Source organism: Lupinus angustifolius, chromosome LG05 (assembly GCF_001865875.1).
Source record: "Lupinus angustifolius cultivar Tanjil chromosome LG05, LupAngTanjil_v1.0, whole genome shotgun sequence".
Lineage (NCBI taxonomy): Eukaryota > Viridiplantae > Streptophyta > Magnoliopsida > Fabales > Fabaceae > Lupinus > Lupinus angustifolius.
In genome coordinates this window covers 2,006,870-2,023,566 of record NC_032013.1, presented here as the reverse complement: position 1 = coordinate 2,023,566, position 16,697 = coordinate 2,006,870, and the positions used below count along the sequence as shown (strand labels likewise).

Genomic DNA, 16,697 nt, shown 5'->3' with positions numbered 1-16,697 from the left:
GTTTTATCGTCAAAGTAGATAGAATATATAAGATAATCACAAACAATAACCATATATCATATGTAGATAATTTTAGTGAGATAATTTTATTAAAGATTAACTCAAATAATTAATGATTATAATATGATATACTATCAAAGTTAGCTTAGGATAAACGTTATAATAAACATAACAATTCAAATCAAAACAAGATAATATTATTTAAGATAAATATTATCAACTATGTTATTCATTAAATTATTTACGAAAAGATAAATACTCGTAACAAATATTTTATGCAAATTTACCATGTGTTCAACAAAAAATATGTGAATACTTCACTAACATAATAAAGTAAATATATTTTTGTGACAAACCTATCTCTTCTCTAATTGTATTTTCTCCCCAAAACCAAAAAAAAATGATAGTAGTTATGCATCCAAGTATAAATGTTTAGGGAATGGAGTATCTCATGGTATAAGGAGATAAGTTATCTCTTTCTGCCAGTGAAATCATGACATGTGTCATGTTTCATCATTTTCTATAAAAATATTTTTAACAATAAACAAAATAGCATACATGTCACATTTTTAGTGGCGGGCTATAGGAGATAAGTTATCTTCTGATATAAGAAGATACATTATTATTAAATGTTTTAACATGGGTGAAGTCATGTTGGGCCTGGCCGAAACCACCAAAGCCCAATCCATATGAAACCCCTAAAACCCACTTCTTTGAATCTTTTTCATCAAATCGCTCTCACTTTTCACTATTTCCATTTTCTCTCTCTCTCTCTTCAAAGTTCAAAACAGAACAGAAGAAAGAAAAAAACATGTCAGTGAGAGTATTGAACCCTAATGCCGAAGTTCTAAACAAATCGGCGGCACTTCACATGAACATCAATGCAGCCAAGGGTTTACAAGATGTTCTCAAAACCAATCTCGGTCCCAAAGGAACAATCAAAATGTTACGACCTATTCTTTTTTCCTTTTCCATTTTATTTATTTTTTCAATTTTGTTTTTTTTTTAATTAGTTCATATTTTCATCAATTTCTCGCGTTTTGGTTTTAATACTAATCAGGTTGGTTGGTGGTTCCGGCGATATTAAGCTCACTAAAGATGGCAACACTCTTCTCAAAGAAATGGTTACTCTTTTTTCCCATTTTCCATTTTGGGGTTTTATTTTATATTAGAGGGCGAGACTCGGCGTAATGATAATATTACTTACCTTGTGACTTGGAGGTCATGATTTCAAATCGTGTAAGGCTGCGTACATCTCTCCTCTCGGATCGAGGGAGACTAGTGCACTGGGGCCACCTTTTTTTATTTTGGGTTTTTCAGTTGATGTGTGATGCATTTCATTTGAGGATTTAATATGTATACACTGATAGCATAACCATTGTTGACTCTCAAACAAATTAATAGTTGATAATGTGCTCACAGTGCATAGATATTAAACTCTTAATTTGATTGTAATGATGTAGAAATACAACTACTTGATATCTTACTTGATTAGGCGTTTGCATAATTATCTTTCATTATGAAATATTTGGTTTTCGGAAGCTGAGAGGGTAGTTATAGTTAGCTATAACCAGTAACAATGTTTAACTATATCTTTCATCATGAAATACCCGGTTTTCGGAAGTTGAAAACATTGCTTTGATATACTGAGAACTGATCATCATAGAATTGGAGCATCATTTTCATCATTTTGCAGTTTCTTAACACCAGAAGTTCTTTCCCTGAAACAGTGTTCATTTTTTCTCTCACTTTCTCTTGTTTCCTTCCATTTTCTCTTGGAGATAGGTGCCATATGTGCATGTTTGGTAATGTTTAAATTTTGAGAAATAATCTCTTTTTTCCTTAGAAGTTCTCCCAGCGAGCTTTCTATTATAAGCTTTTTTGAACACAGGAATAAGATAATCCAAACACAAATATTCACATTGTGTGACCTACTGAACTTTGCAGTGAATAATTTCTTTTTGTTAACATAGCGAAGCTCATTGAGTGAGATGTCTTCAAGATAGATTGAGTGATTGTGTTATGCTGAAAATTCATCAGAATTAAACTCTGGAAAGTTTTCCGGAATATTATGTTGATCCTTTCCATTTATGGGTTTTTATGCAGCAAATCCAAAATCCAACTGCAATTATGATTGCTAGGACAGCTGTGGCCCAAGATGACATAAGTGGAGATGGCACAACTTCTACTGTGCTATTCATTGGTGAACTTATGAAACAATCTGAGCGTCGCATTGATGAAGGTTTGTGACTCAATCCTTGCACCTATTATTGTTATGAATGAATCTTCTTCAGGGTCTTCTTTGTAGACCTAATCCCAGCTTATTGATTATAGGAAGACTCTGGGGCTTTTGGCAAAAGAATAAGGAGTTTAAGTGATGAATCATTAACTTACTTTGTGAAACCTCACATGGTCAATATTTAGTTGACTGTTTTATTTAGTTAGGCGCTCATATCCTAGTAATTGTAGGTGAAATGGTAATAGAAGGTATCTGATATTCTTAATGACATTTGACACTTAACTCAGCTCTAATGGCAGTTTCCCTTCCCCAGTCCAGCTGAAGGATAAGAATCACCTTTTGCATTGCCATGTTTTTGAGGATTAATTTATCAACATTTTGATTTATTGCTTTCCTATTTGTCTGTCTTTCACAACTTATGTTCAGATAAAGTGTGAATTTTTTAGGTATGCATCCACGGGTGTTGGTTGATGGTTTTGAGATTGCAAAAAGAGCAACTCTACAATTCCTTGAAAAGTTTAAGACTCCTGTTGTGATGGGTGATGAGCCTGACAGAGAGATTCTCAAGATGGTAGCAAGAACAACCTTGAGGACGAAGGTATCTTAATTTATTTTATCTTTTTTGAGAGAATTGATCTTACATTGGTATTATTGACAACTACTCAACGTAGTTTTTATTGAGCATTATGTTCTTATCATAATTTGATTTGATTTTCTTTTATAGTTATATGAGGCACTAGCAGATCAATTGACCGACATTGTTGTTAATGGGGTGAGTGGCATGGAGGTTTTGACATTTGTTTAAGTTCTGTAAACATAAAATTTCTTTACATATTTTTTGTTTATTGGGTTATTTTGTTGGACATTTTACAACTTACAGCCTTGTGCTTTAGTAAACTATGGTTCTATTATGATAGATTTTATGCATCCGGAAGCCTGAGGAACCAATTGATCTGTTTATGGTGGAGATTATGCATATGCGCCACAAGTTTGATGTTGACACACGTTTGGTATGTTCTACTAGTATAAATACTCTGTTTTATGTAGTTATGGTGCACTTTATTTGTTACATTTATGTATGCTATCTATTAAGCGCTCTTTTGCATTAAATCAGTTCATCTATGTTATCTTCTAGGTTGAAGGTCTTGTTCTTGATCATGGCTCCAGGCACCCTGATATGAAGCGTCATGCAGAGAATTGCTATATCTTGACATGTAATGTGTCTCTGGAGTATGAGAAAAGGTACTAAATTTATATTTTATTATCTCTTCTTCCATTTCCTTTCTCAAGTTTTATTATATCTAGACCAACTAGATCTCAGGATAACCAACTAGAGGGGTAAGGCCCCACTAGATCCCAGGATGACCAAAAGGTCAAGGGTTTGATTCCTGGGAGCAACACTTGCTAGGAGGGAAAGTCACGCACCCTGAAAGGGATTAGTTCCTTACCCAAAAAGGGTGAGGGGATACCCTTGGTAGTACCAAATTTTTTTTCCCTTTCTCATATGTATGACTGACAATCATGTTCTTTGCATTTAAATTCGTTTCACTTCTTTATGGTTATCCAATCTTTTCCACTAGGTCTAATTCTTTTGTTATTATCTTGTCTGTTAATAAATAAAAAGTTAAATAAAATATGACTAAATGGACACATTCATAGGTGTCTTTCATGACAGTGTGTTTCATGACACTAGCATATTTAAATCTTCTTGCATTGACACAAGCAAGTCCATTATATAGCAGTACATAATGTTGAAATTTATATATGAAAACAACTAATCTTGAATTTCTTTTCCCTGTGGTGGGTGTCTGCTGCCTTAAAATCAACTAGCCTTCATTTTGGCGACTCTGGTTTCTTTTCTTTGTAGAACAATATATTATATCTGAAATTCAGTACATCTAGATGAAAGTTTTTGCACCTTGGTCTAACTTTTATGTCCACTGAATAAACTAAATGTCAAAATGAGTACCCGCTGAATATATTTTATCAATTAGTCTGAATTTTATGTTTACTCTTATTCCTAAGTTTTTATGGTAAAATAAACCAAACTAAATGTACTAAAAGGCAAAGCTATTTCTGTATTTCCTTTATCATGTGAGCATAATGAAGTTAATATTTCTTCTCTCAGTGAAGTAAATGCAGGCTTTTTTTACTCAAATGCTGAACAGAGAGAGGCCATGGTCACAGCTGAAAGGCGTCAGGTTGATGAAAGAGTTAAAAAGATTATTGAACTGAAACATAAGGTAGGAAACATTTATTTTGTATTGATTTATACACATGATACTTTGTAAGATTTAGCCTACCTATATACCCATTATTGTAGCTTTATCTAGCTGATTTGTCAAATCGCCTCCTATTTATAATGTGTGTGCAGGTTTGTTCTGATAATGATAGCAATTTTGTTGTCATCAACCAAAAAGGAATTGATCCCCCATCACTGGACTTGCTTGCTAGGGAAGGAGTAAGTAGTACATCATTATGTCATACATTCTCAGTTAGATTTTTGTTGAAAAATTTGTAAGTAGTGTGAAAATGACCACCTCATGTATAAAATTATAAATATTCCTTAGAAATTGTCACACTTTTGGTATTTCATTGTAGAGATGTAATATTTTGAAAGAATATAATTTGTCTACAGAGTTTTAACAGTGATTTTAGAAGAAAAAACGATGTACTCCGGGTCTCTGACTAAAATAACTCCCGTAGCTAGGGTTATTTTGGGATGAGGATTAATGGTTGGATAAATTCTTCCCCCCAGGGAGAATAAGAAGACCTATGACCCACCTATATGATGAAAATTGCAGCATACCTGTGTGCCAGCCGAGTGGGTGCCTATCTGGTTCACATATAGCTGTGTGCCTTTTTTGTTGAAAAGGGCAAAATCCAGTTTGAAGTGCCTCAAATGTACTTCTTAATGCATAAAAACCTATCCAAAAGGATGCAAGTTGGTTATGCACTGTATAAATTGGAGTAGAATGTGTCTGTATAAATTGACAGAAATTTCCAGAACACGGAGGAAGACTCTGCTCCAAGGGTTACTCCTTTGTACAACTGAGCGATAGCTCAATTCTCACAAACAATATTTCGTTGAATCAGTTTTTCTATGCATATTTACCCTTATTTATATCCCACTCTAACTAGCTAACTAGTCCTCTCTAACTTTTTATTTTCTCTTCTGTCCTCAACCTTGCTGGCATGACACCAGTTGTATATTGCTTGTTATATAAACTTATTGCCTACATTTGTTCACAATTTTTCTATTGTGTATTCTCTTTGCTGATCTTTTTTCCCTTGTCATTTTAGATAATTGCCCTTCGTAGAGCAAAGAGGAGAAACATGGAAAGGTTGGTTTTGGCCTGTGGAGGAGAGGCTGTAAACTCTGTAGATGATTTGACTTCTGAATCTCTTGGTTGGGCTGGATTGGTGTATGAGCATGTCCTTGGTGAAGAGAAATATACATTTGTGGAGAATGTGAAGAATCCTCATTCATGCACAATCTTGATTAAAGGTACATCACTACATTGTCCTTCTACCTGCAGTGGGTTTGTCAAGCAGATCCTTGTGCTATTATTTTTGCATGATGTTTGTACATATTTGGTGCTAACTTGAGACAATATCAAATGCTGTCATAATGGTACAGGTCCTAATGACCACACAATAGCTCAGATTAAAGATGCTGTTCGTGATGGTTTGAGGGCAGTCAAGAATACCATAGAAGATGAATCTGTTGTTTTGGTAAGTTATTTTTTGAAACTCTTAATTATCTATAAAATATGATTTCATGTTGTGCAACTTTTTTGTTTGTTTTGATCACGTCCATGCACTTGTTATAGTAATAATTTAATACATGTTTTGTGCTGGATTCCACAATTGAATGAATTTCTGCTAGCAAACAAGATGGTTTAGCTTTAGTGCTGGATTCCTCATTGTCATTTTTCTTTGATCTCTAAGTAAATCCACTAGTTTCTAGTCGTCAATAATAGGAAAGTAAATCAGGACAATGCCTTGGCTCCAAGCAATAATGTCCTTTTTATAATTTAGCTGTGAAATTTGGCCTGAACCTTTTATTATTGTGGTGCTTGTGATAGACATGAGGTGTATTTCCTTTCCTGTGTTCAGGGTGCTGGTGCATTTGAAGTTGCTGCTAGACAATATTTGGTGAATGAAGTTAAAAAAACAGTTAAAGGGGTAATATGAATGTCCCATATGTTTTCCATGTTTTTATTGATCTTTAATTGTCAAATACTGATTTCAATGTTGAAACAGCGTGCCCAACTTGGTGTTGAGGCTTTTGCCGATGCACTTCTTGTTGTGCCCAAGACACTTGCTGAGAACTCTGGGCTTGACACTCAAGATGTGATTATTGCTCTTGAGGTAATTCTTCCGTTGAATTTGTGCTCATTTCTTCAATCTCCCACTGTCATTTTGTAGTCAAGTTCTTATGAAGCACAATGCAGATTAATATCATTCTTGCTGATTCTATTTGCAGGGAGAACATGACAGAGGGAATATTGTGGGATTGAACCAAAACACCGGAGAGCCGTTAGACCCTCAACTGGAGGGTATTTTCGACAACTACTCTGTAAAGCGCCAAATCATAAACTCAGGGTATGGTTGAGTTCACTTGTTAACATTATCAATGTTCTTTTATCATCCTTCATTTCCTCTTGCTTGGTTTTGGCACTAGTATGAAACTCAAATTTTCATGTGCTTGAAAATATCATCTGTTTTCGGTTTCTTATGTTTTTTTATCCTTCAATGTTATACAGACCAGTTATAGCATCTCAATTGCTATTGGTGGATGAAGTTATTCGCGCTGGACGTAACATGCGGAAGCCGACTTAGATTTTATATTATTGGCTTGAAGCTTCTTTTGAATCGGCTGTGCCGCGAATTTATGTAGTTCCAGAATGTTGGAAATATGACAGCTATGTTTAATTAAAATGTTGAGATTCCCTTTGTTGCCTTTTGTTTTTCACTCTTTTAAGGACTTTGTAATATTAGTTTGTGACTAAATTTTGGGTCCATGTTCAGTATGCTTAATTATTGTGTCTAGCTGAAGCTGTTTTGGTGTTTTTGCTACACTTCTTTTGTTTGGTGAATCATATGCAGCTTTAAAAGATGATTGTTTTAATTTGTGTGTGAGGAGTTATTGGCTGTGGCTAATGAATGAAAATCAATTTATGATGGGATCACAATGGATTTATTATTATTAGAAAGAAACTAATCCTATAATTATTCATTATTATTTTTAGGTACATCTTATTCATCTACTTTAAATTGTATTTTACAAATTTATTTTTTCTCCAAACTTTCTCTTCATTCATCTAACAAAATCCCTAGATCACCAATTTTCACAACTTATGTTAAATTATTTAACATTTTTTTATTTTTAAATCTTTAGTTTTTTATGGAGAGATTGAAGAGGGACATTTGAAATATATGTGATCATATTATTGGTTATTAAGGGTTTGTTTGGAGGTTGGATTTTGGAGAAGAATGGAAATGGAAGGTTCGGAAGTTATGAGATACATTTGTGAGATTACTCTAAGTCTTTTTTTTTTTTTCTTTTTTTTCCTTCAAAATTTAACTCACAAACAAACCTTAAAGGTTATGAGGGGCATTTTTTGAAAGATCATCATGGTGCAAATTATGCCATGTTGTCACGTTCATTACTTCCCTAGGAAATTGTTTTGGGTTTAAAGATCCATGATATTATTGCCCAAATCTATTTATGAATACTCCATATATGACACTTGTGACTCATTAGAATTTGGATTTTAATATTCATCCTTTTAAAGTATGTATTGGTTGTAGTCTTGTAGATGACTTCCTCGTTTTAATTAAGTTTAAAAATAGTAATAAATTAAATTCATAAAAAATGGTATTGAAATAATGAAATCCAAGTAATAACAAAAAAATAGGAATGAAAAATTAACATGAGAACAAAAATATATAAATAATACTATATTGTACTACATGTTATATTAGGAATAAAAAGAATAAAAAAAAAATAGTTAATATAATACGTATTTGGCTACATTTAGCACAAGAAAAACATGGAAGAAATTAATGTAGTGAGTAAGCCTAGAAGGGGAGAAATTAGTATAAATTAAAAAAACACGTCAAATAAAAAGCAAAACAATGAAAGTAAAGTCAAACCTCATTAACACTGAAGTGTAGATAGCAACACAAATAGGTCACCCACTCTAGGAACAACATTAAGTAGAGGGGACAGTAAAAAAACATGTCAATTACTCAATTTATAACATTATTAATGGGACAATAACATGTAAAAGATTTTTTTTGTAGGAAGATATAACATTATTCTTTTTTAAAAGGGTAACAATTGCTAAGGTCCTCTTTGAACTTTTCAAAGGTTTGTCGATGTTTCTCCTTGTTGACAAAAATAGTTTTGTCTCTTAAACTTATCAAAAAAATAGGATAACATTCCACAATTATCCATTTGTTCATTATTATTAAGAAATTAAAAGATTTGTTGGAATAATGAGGAAGTAATAAATATATAATGTAATTATTGAAGATATGTTTAGTATGTATTATTTAATACTTATTAGATATAAAAAATGTTTTATATTTAGGGATAACAAAACTTTTTAAAATATAACTTATGAATAATTACACAAAGAATACATTGTTATCTCAATATTTAATATATGACATAGAAGAACCAAACTTAAAGGTGCAATTATTCCATGGTATGAATGGAAAGTAAAAAATAATTATTTGATATACATGTAATAGTTGTTTACTCATGTGACTATTTTCTCCGTCTCTAGTTAAATTAAAATTTGAATGAATTAGGGTGGAGTAATATGTGAGACTTCACAAATATTTCCTTTCATATATTTTTTATGTGTTTAAGGTTACATAGTTTAAAGTAGGCCCTACCTACCCACCCAGTACGACCAGATCATGATTAGGCCTGAATGGGTCGGGTCATATTGGGTCTAGGGTTGAATTTGGTTTCAAATTAGGGATGGGTAGGGACCAAACATGATCTGTCCTAATTTATCCTATGGTGACTCACTCATCATGTTTTGTATGTGTCTCTTTTGAAATGATAAAGAGTAATTTCACTTTTTTGGTTGAAAGTATCAACGATTCTCTAGTTTTTTCATTATATATGATTTACAATATATATATAGATTTGTCATTTTATATTTTATATGTAAAATTGCATATTCATAATAATAAATAATATTGAGAAGACTTTATCTAAAATGAGTAAGCATTATATCTAATCGAGTCTAGGGTCGGGTTTAAGTTTAAAGGTTGACCCGATTGATAATTAGGTTCGGGTCTAGGGCTGAGTCTGGGTTCAGAAAAATTACTCGACCAATATTTAGGGTCGAGTAAGGACTAATCTTAATTTGTCCAAACCTAACCCATGTTCACCTGTAGAGGTCTCAAAACGGCCCAGCCCGGTTGCCCGACCCGTCAAATCCCAAAAGTTTATAGGGTTTGGATATCATTTTAGATATTTTTTATTGCAACCGGACTTTTTAGCCCAAACTGGTCAGACTATACGAAAATCGGGCTTACCCGGACGGGCTCGGGCTACCTACTTTTCCTTATTTTTTAATTTTTTTTTGGAACGTTTAGCTTGGTAATAAGCCTTAGATAAAAATTATTTTACAAAACAACTTATAATAAAAAATAGATAATAAATATTATGTTATGAACTTTGAATAAAAATTAGAGTAATGTCTATACCATAAATATTTATAAATTATAATAATGTTATAAAGTTAAACATTATATTATTTTTCCTATTTTGCATAATATTCTTTTAAGTCCAATAAAGAATAATAAATCAAAAACAAATTAAAAGACATTAAACCATATAGATTCATTTTTCATTTCTTAATTGTGTACTTAATTATATTTCACTTCTACAACAAAAACATAATAAAGAAAATAACTTTTGCAACAAAACTAAAAGACAACATAATTTTTCCTTATAAAGAACTTTACATAACCAAATTTAATATAATAGTTCATAATAAAAAGGTTGATAAATAACATACAAAGGATAATATTTTTTATAGTGTCTAAAAGTTTATATATTATAGTGAAGTCCAAATTATATTATGTTATAGAGTGATAGGCTAATAAAATGAGATATTTAATAAATGAATTATGTTAAAAATTATCTATGTGGACTTCACGTCTTAACTAAAAAATAAGACATTGAATCTATAATTTTGGTTGTATTGGGCATAGAAAGTATGTTAAAAAAGTTATACATTAATATCAAATTACATATATTAAGTAAGTTAAAATTTAAAATAATTTTTTAATGTTATATGGGTCGCTCGCCACAATCCGCTTAGGACGGGTTTGGACTACAATTTGATGTGCATAAATTGTATTCGAACTTTTTAGTCTAACCCAATTTAGCTCGAACCCGATATGGACTAACCCGAACCCGTTCGAATAGCTCATTTTAACACCTTTATTGGCTCATAATTTAAAGAATCATTAAATATATTAAAATTTTCATATAATTTAATTAAAATAACATTATTTAATGAACATTTGAAACTACATTAAAGTGAAATGAACGGATGAGGTTTATGGATGAGGTGAAAAGGAAAAAAATAATAATAGTATAATATTTATGCACTATCGGTATAAGTATTTATGGATAATCATTATATTATCTATTATTCATTTAGAATTTTTTTAAGAGCCAATGGTGGTTAAATATAGCATGCGCCTGCAAATGCCCGCAATTATTTAAGCGGACTGGGCATGCCCGCAATTGGTTAATGGACAAAAAGTCATGCCCTGCCGTTTTAAAACGGGCTAACGGGCGGCCCACAGACATTTTCCTGTTTACATTAAAAAAAAGCAACAATAGTGAATGCTAATGAGAGTTGAAGGAAGAAGAAGTGAAAACGAAGATGGAACGTGTTGAGCTTTGAAGAATGAAGATGGAAGTGAAATATGAATGGAGTGAAAATAAAATAAGAAAGAAGAGAATTGGGTGTGTGGTGAGTGAATGAAGAATTGAAGATGGAAGATTGGATTGATGTAGAAGTGTAGAACACTAACACTTTAGCTGTGAGTGAAATAAAAGGAATTGCAAATTATAAACATAAATATGTAATAATGTAAAGGAATTTGGGCCACTGGGCCAAAATTAAAATTTTAAGGGGTTGAATATAATGCTTGCGAGCAGCCCGTTTAAAATGTCTGCTAATAAAGCGGGCAAATGGATTGGGCAATATGGGCTAACAGGCAAAAATACCATGCCCTGTCCGCATTTTTTTGCGGGCAATGCCCATATTGACACCTCTAGTTAAATATGAATAATGAATGATGCAATGGGAGTATATAATCTATATACATTGTCAATACATGTATTTTTACCTTAAATAATAATTAAGAGTATATTTAAAGTATAAAGCATGTCTAATAAATTTCTAAAACATGAAAGTAATCTCTAAACTTTTCTTAATCATTTGGGAGTTTTTAAGATTCACTATAATAAACACAAAACAAATAAAAGTTATTATTATTATTTTACCAACAAACTATTAGTCTAGTGATATAAAGCCTACTAAATCCTTAGATTGATTAAAAGGTTAAAGATTCAATTTCTAAGTGCGACAATTGTTGAAAATGACAACAACGTACACAAAAATGAGCTTTAACTAAAAAGGTGAGGGTTATCATTAACAAAAGTTATTTTCATCAAAACCCTTGCAATTCATGTTCTATAACTATAATAACTAGGCCTTGCATTTCAGGCCCAATTTTGGAACAAAAACCCGTTAATTTTATATAATCATTCCACTAATTAGGGTTTCTCATTTCAAAAAAATTTCTTCTTTATTTTCCTCAGCCACCATGGTTGCCGCAAAGAAAACCGTAATCTTCTAATTCATATTTCTAATTCAAATTTCTACTCATTTGTTACAAATTTTAATGGTAGAAGTTTCTTTGATTAATTTTTGCAGAAGAAGACCCATGAGAGCATTAACAACAGGCTCGCTCTTGTGATGAAGAGTGGAAAATATACCTTAGGTTACAAAACTGTTCTCAAATCCCTTAGGTCTTCCAAAGGTACTTTTTTTTATAATAATTTCATATTTTTGTGTGATTCTTACACTTTCTGAGCTCAATTTAATTAATGGGTGTGTTTTGATTTATTTTATTGGTTAATATTGGAAGAAATGTTAAATTTTTTGCATTGCTTGTATTATAAGGTTATGAATTTTTAGATGTTGGTTGTTGTTGATGTGGGAATAATGCTGAGGGTTTTGTGTTTTGTACACTGGAGATTGGAACCTATTTGGAGTTACTAGAACTCTGATTATTGTGATTTGTAGCTGTTTTTAACTATTGTGGATTTTGGATTTTGCTAATTGTATAGAATTTATAATAATTTTTTTTAAACTCTTTGCAGGGAAATTGATTATCATTGCCAACAATTGCCCACCATTGAGAAAGTCAGAAATTGAGTACTATGCTATGTTGGCAAAAGTTGGAGTTCACCATTATAATGGAAGTAAGTTCTCCCGTCGGCTTTTTAATGTTTAAGTAATAGATAAGGCTGCATACATGTTTGTTTAGAGAGTTTAACCAATGCCTCTATTCATAAACAATCTTTAAATGTTGCGGTTAGGAACTTAGGATATAGGAACATTGTTTATACAGTCGTGGTCTTTTCTTCACTTAAGTATTATGGCTGTATTTGATTATTTGTATTCTTCATCCATCAACATTTAGGTAACTACGATGAATTGGTTTATTTATCTTATTTATTATACATCAAGCCCATAATATAGGCCAGCTCAAATGACTAGTACTTCACTTGATAAAAAACTCTTGAATTGGCCCTTGTGATTCTTGAGTTATATTAAATCCCCTTCCTGGATGAATTTTATGATTTGCCCTACTGTCAAAGTCATATTCTAGCCCATGGAAATGGCTACTACCTGTCAAAAGTTGTGTGACCTAGGATTTGCTTATGAGTTATAATCTTGAGGTGACAGAATTTACGCTTATAGTCAATATGAAACATGAAAAGATGGTGAGCCTCGACACAACCATAAGGTTGCCTCGTAGTGACCAAGAGTCCAAGACGTCCCGTTTTCAAATCGTGAAAACAGTTTTTCTACTTGTGGAGTAAGGTTGCGTATGTTTACCCTTCTTAGACTCCACTTGGTGGGATCCTTGCGCAGTAGACCACACTTTTTATATTGGACAGATCATTTGAACTATTGCTTTGATATTGCAATAATTATATATATATATCATGTAGAATTGGGCTCAGTCCTTTCTGCATTTCTTTCTGTTTTCCTTTTCTTAAGTACTATTCTGTTAGTTATCGAATGCACTGGGATTTAGTAGCGTTGTCAAGGACTTAAACATGTCAATCTTTTGTTGCTCTTATATTCTAATAGTATCTTTATTCTCTAACAAAATGTTTCCTTGTGTATAGACAATGTGGATTTGGGTACCGCATGCGGCAAATATTACAGAGTGTGCTGCCTCAGCATTGTTGATCCTGGTATCTGATATTGTTCAACTATTTAAATATTAACAACTATTTTTATGTTATCTGTTTTTCTAATTGTATTTGATGTTATTTTCAGGCGACTCGGATATCATTAAGACATTGCCTTCTGAGCAGTAAAATTGTATCAAGTCCTCCTTTTTTTGTCATTAGAAAAGTTTGATTGATGCTCTTTTCAATTGGTTCAGACATTGTTGAAAGAAAATCTAGTTTAGTCTTACACTATCTATTTGTTTGTGCTGTTATTGTTTTCCAATATTCAACCTCATTGTGCACCAAGTAATTTTGATTATGCAGTTTTGTTTTTCTTAAAATGCTTTTTGATTATATATAGGGACTATATTCAATGACATTTTTCTGTTGGAAATTAGAGTTTATCACTTGATTTGGTTTGTGTTTATATCTGCACAATTAACTAACATGACATTGGGTAAAAACTACATTGTTTTATTAAGCATGTATATAATAAGGGAAGTCCACTCCTTAATGGTTTTTGGTTACGAGTTTCGTAAATGAGTGTAATATTTATCTAATGTCGGTGTGAAGATTTATACATCAATCATTTGTGCATACATTTTATTCTTTGTAAATTTAATGATAATGGTTGAAGGTTTCATATCTTAGAAAATTTGTTAATGAATGTTATTGGCTGTTAAATTAAAGTCTCAGTCCTATTATCCTAAAACAAATTGGTGTTATATTTCTTCAAATAATTTTTTAGTCGAAGCACATAAGGCTTGTGAGTGTGTTATAGTAAATCAATTTTCGTTTAAGGACTGTTTAGTAATGCAAAAGATATTAGATAAAATATTTTCAGTTTTTCTACTCATCATTCTTTCTTTATAGTTTGCCTGAGCATTTTTCTACACAAAATTATCTTCCTATGAACAAGGATTGCATGTCCTAAAAAAAAAATATTTCCATATCCATAATCAATTAAATATTAAGTAATATAAAAATGTTAATTTATATTTTTATAATTTTTTTAATTAAGTGTCACTTTCTAATTGGATAGGGACAACAAATATCCATTCAACTTTTATGAGCATAATTTTTCCTATCATTCATAAATGAATCAGGATAGCTCATATAATAATAAAAAATAATTATTTATATTTTAATAGTTTTTAATTATTTTTAAGTATATGTTATTTCATGTATAAATTTTCTAATACATTTGATTTGTCCAGGTTGAATTTATTGATTTAATGTCTTATGTTTAAATCAATATGTGGTGTCAAATTCATTATACATTTTTAACATAACTGATTTATTAAATCTCTCATTCATATTGAACTTCCATTTATAATACAATATAATTTGAGACTTCACTTTTAAATATATAAACATGTAAACACTATAAGAATAATAAACATTCTTAAGTTTTTAGTAATGATGGTATAGCTTCCATTTATAGTTTTCAGTAACGGTACATTTTATTGTAAAAATTAAACCGAACTAAACATGAATGATTTAGTTTGATTCGATCTATATTTTTTTATGTTTTTTATAATAAAAAATTCTACATCAATCCAAAGTTTCAATGCACATTCAAAAGCTTTACAAAAGAGTAATGCAATGTGCAAACAAATGTGGATCTAATTGTATTACATAGAACACTAAAGCAAGTTCCACAACCTTCAAAACAACTAAAGAAAATAATTAAACTACTAGTCCACCAATGACCAATGCTTATGTTGTTCTGCAAGCTTCCAATTACAAATCTAGAAGTACAAGTTTGCAAGACAATATATGAATACATTTCACCAGCAACAAATATCAATAATTTAATACAATTCTATGATCAAATATATTATTTTGATAAAAGTATATTCAACAAAAGGGTAGTACCATTCCAATCATCTATATCTCTAAGCAAATATGGCAAATTTGTTTTGAATAGAAGTCCATGTATCAATTGTAAATCAAACTATTTGATGATTAAATTCCAACAAAGATTTCAACAATACTTTTTCTTTTCTATAGAATTGCATGCAACCCTTAGCGATAGTCACACGACTAGGAACTTTGAATTGTAGTCGAGCCTCACTCATAAAAGTTTTAAACTCAAAGATTCTCAACAATATAATCTTAAATGGAAGCACATCATCTATCATTATAATTTTAGTGCATCATATTGCTTAAATTGAGTAAGCTTCATAGATACAGTCCTTTCACATTTACTCTCTTTTCTTAGTGTTATGGTCTTTTGCTTCTTGCCATGTATTTTATTTGGATTCTTCACAAATTTACTTATACGATTGCTCAATATAGTTGTTACACTATTTAGTGAATGCTATCTTACACAATGATAACAAGCAACCTTATTAGCTTAGTGGTGACAACTTAATGGAATTAATGACTATAAGTCCCTCAAGTTATGGGTTTGAGTGACGGAGGCTTCATTTCGAGGGAATAAAATATTGCATGAGTATTTAAACTTAAAGGGTATCACACTCAATAAATTTATGGGTTTAGGGAGATCACATATCAAGGTTGAAGTGTTACATAATTTTTATATATTCAAAATTGATTATCAATTAAATGAAATTATGATATTGTTTGTTCATGTTTTGAGGTTATTATGACCAATGGCCTTAATGATGCAAATAAAACCTCCATCATGTATAACATATAAAGAAAATATTATATCCATTACAAACATTATATTTATCCAATACAATATTCCCATGAAGATAGAAAGTGAACAGACATGTTATATATACCTATTACAATAGTTCTATAAAAAAAAGACGTCAACAAAATAAAATACATCAAATCAGATGGATCATTCCTTGCTTATTAGCATATTTTCTCGTAGTTTTTGGTGGTCTGAACCTTAAAAGATGTGTTGTTGGTATAAATTGAGGTTGGAAAGCATTTTGTTGTTCTGGGTTTGTAGTGTCT

At 31.3% G+C, this 16,697-nt stretch overlaps 2 protein-coding genes across 2 annotated transcripts; both read left to right on the top strand.

The window, feature by feature from the left end:
- LOC109347410 (T-complex protein 1 subunit zeta 1-like) lies at positions 748-7,369 on the top strand. The gene is made up of 15 exons (XM_019587248.1): positions 748-945; positions 1,061-1,124; positions 2,107-2,242; positions 2,686-2,837; positions 2,964-3,011; positions 3,157-3,249; positions 3,375-3,481; positions 4,368-4,482; positions 4,614-4,700; positions 5,543-5,747; positions 5,880-5,974; positions 6,359-6,427; positions 6,506-6,613; positions 6,729-6,847; positions 7,009-7,369. The coding sequence occupies exons 1-15, from the start codon at positions 812-814 to the stop codon at positions 7,082-7,084; spliced, it is 1,608 nt and encodes a 535-aa protein (XP_019442793.1). The 5' UTR covers positions 748-811; the 3' UTR covers positions 7,085-7,369.
- On the top strand, positions 12,003-14,104 carry LOC109347412 (60S ribosomal protein L30-like). Its single transcript, XM_019587252.1, has 5 exons — positions 12,003-12,139; positions 12,229-12,334; positions 12,678-12,779; positions 13,716-13,784; positions 13,870-14,104. The coding sequence occupies exons 1-5, from the start codon at positions 12,119-12,121 to the stop codon at positions 13,908-13,910; spliced, it is 339 nt and encodes a 112-aa protein (XP_019442797.1). The 5' UTR covers positions 12,003-12,118; the 3' UTR covers positions 13,911-14,104.

What these genes read in the sequence shown, in the direction of transcription:
- LOC109347410 (XM_019587248.1), top strand. Translation starts at nt 812, where the DNA reads ATGTCAGTGAGAGTATTGAACCCTAATGCCGAAGTTCTAAACAAATCG. An exon ending in ACACTCTTCTCAAAGAAATG is followed by an intron (nt 1,125 to 2,106) that starts GTTACTCTTTTT and finishes GTTTTTATGCAG; the next exon opens with CAAATCCAAAATCCAACTGC. An exon ending in TTATTGAACTGAAACATAAG is followed by an intron (nt 4,483 to 4,613) that starts GTAGGAAACATT and finishes ATGTGTGTGCAG; the next exon opens with GTTTGTTCTGATAATGATAG.
- LOC109347412 (XM_019587252.1), top strand. Translation starts at nt 12,119, where the DNA reads ATGGTTGCCGCAAAGAAAACC. An exon ending in AGTTCACCATTATAATGGAA is followed by an intron (nt 12,780 to 13,715) that starts GTAAGTTCTCCC and finishes CCTTGTGTATAG; the next exon opens with ACAATGTGGATTTGGGTACC. An exon ending in CCTCAGCATTGTTGATCCTG is followed by an intron (nt 13,785 to 13,869) that starts GTATCTGATATT and finishes TGTTATTTTCAG; the next exon opens with GCGACTCGGATATCATTAAG.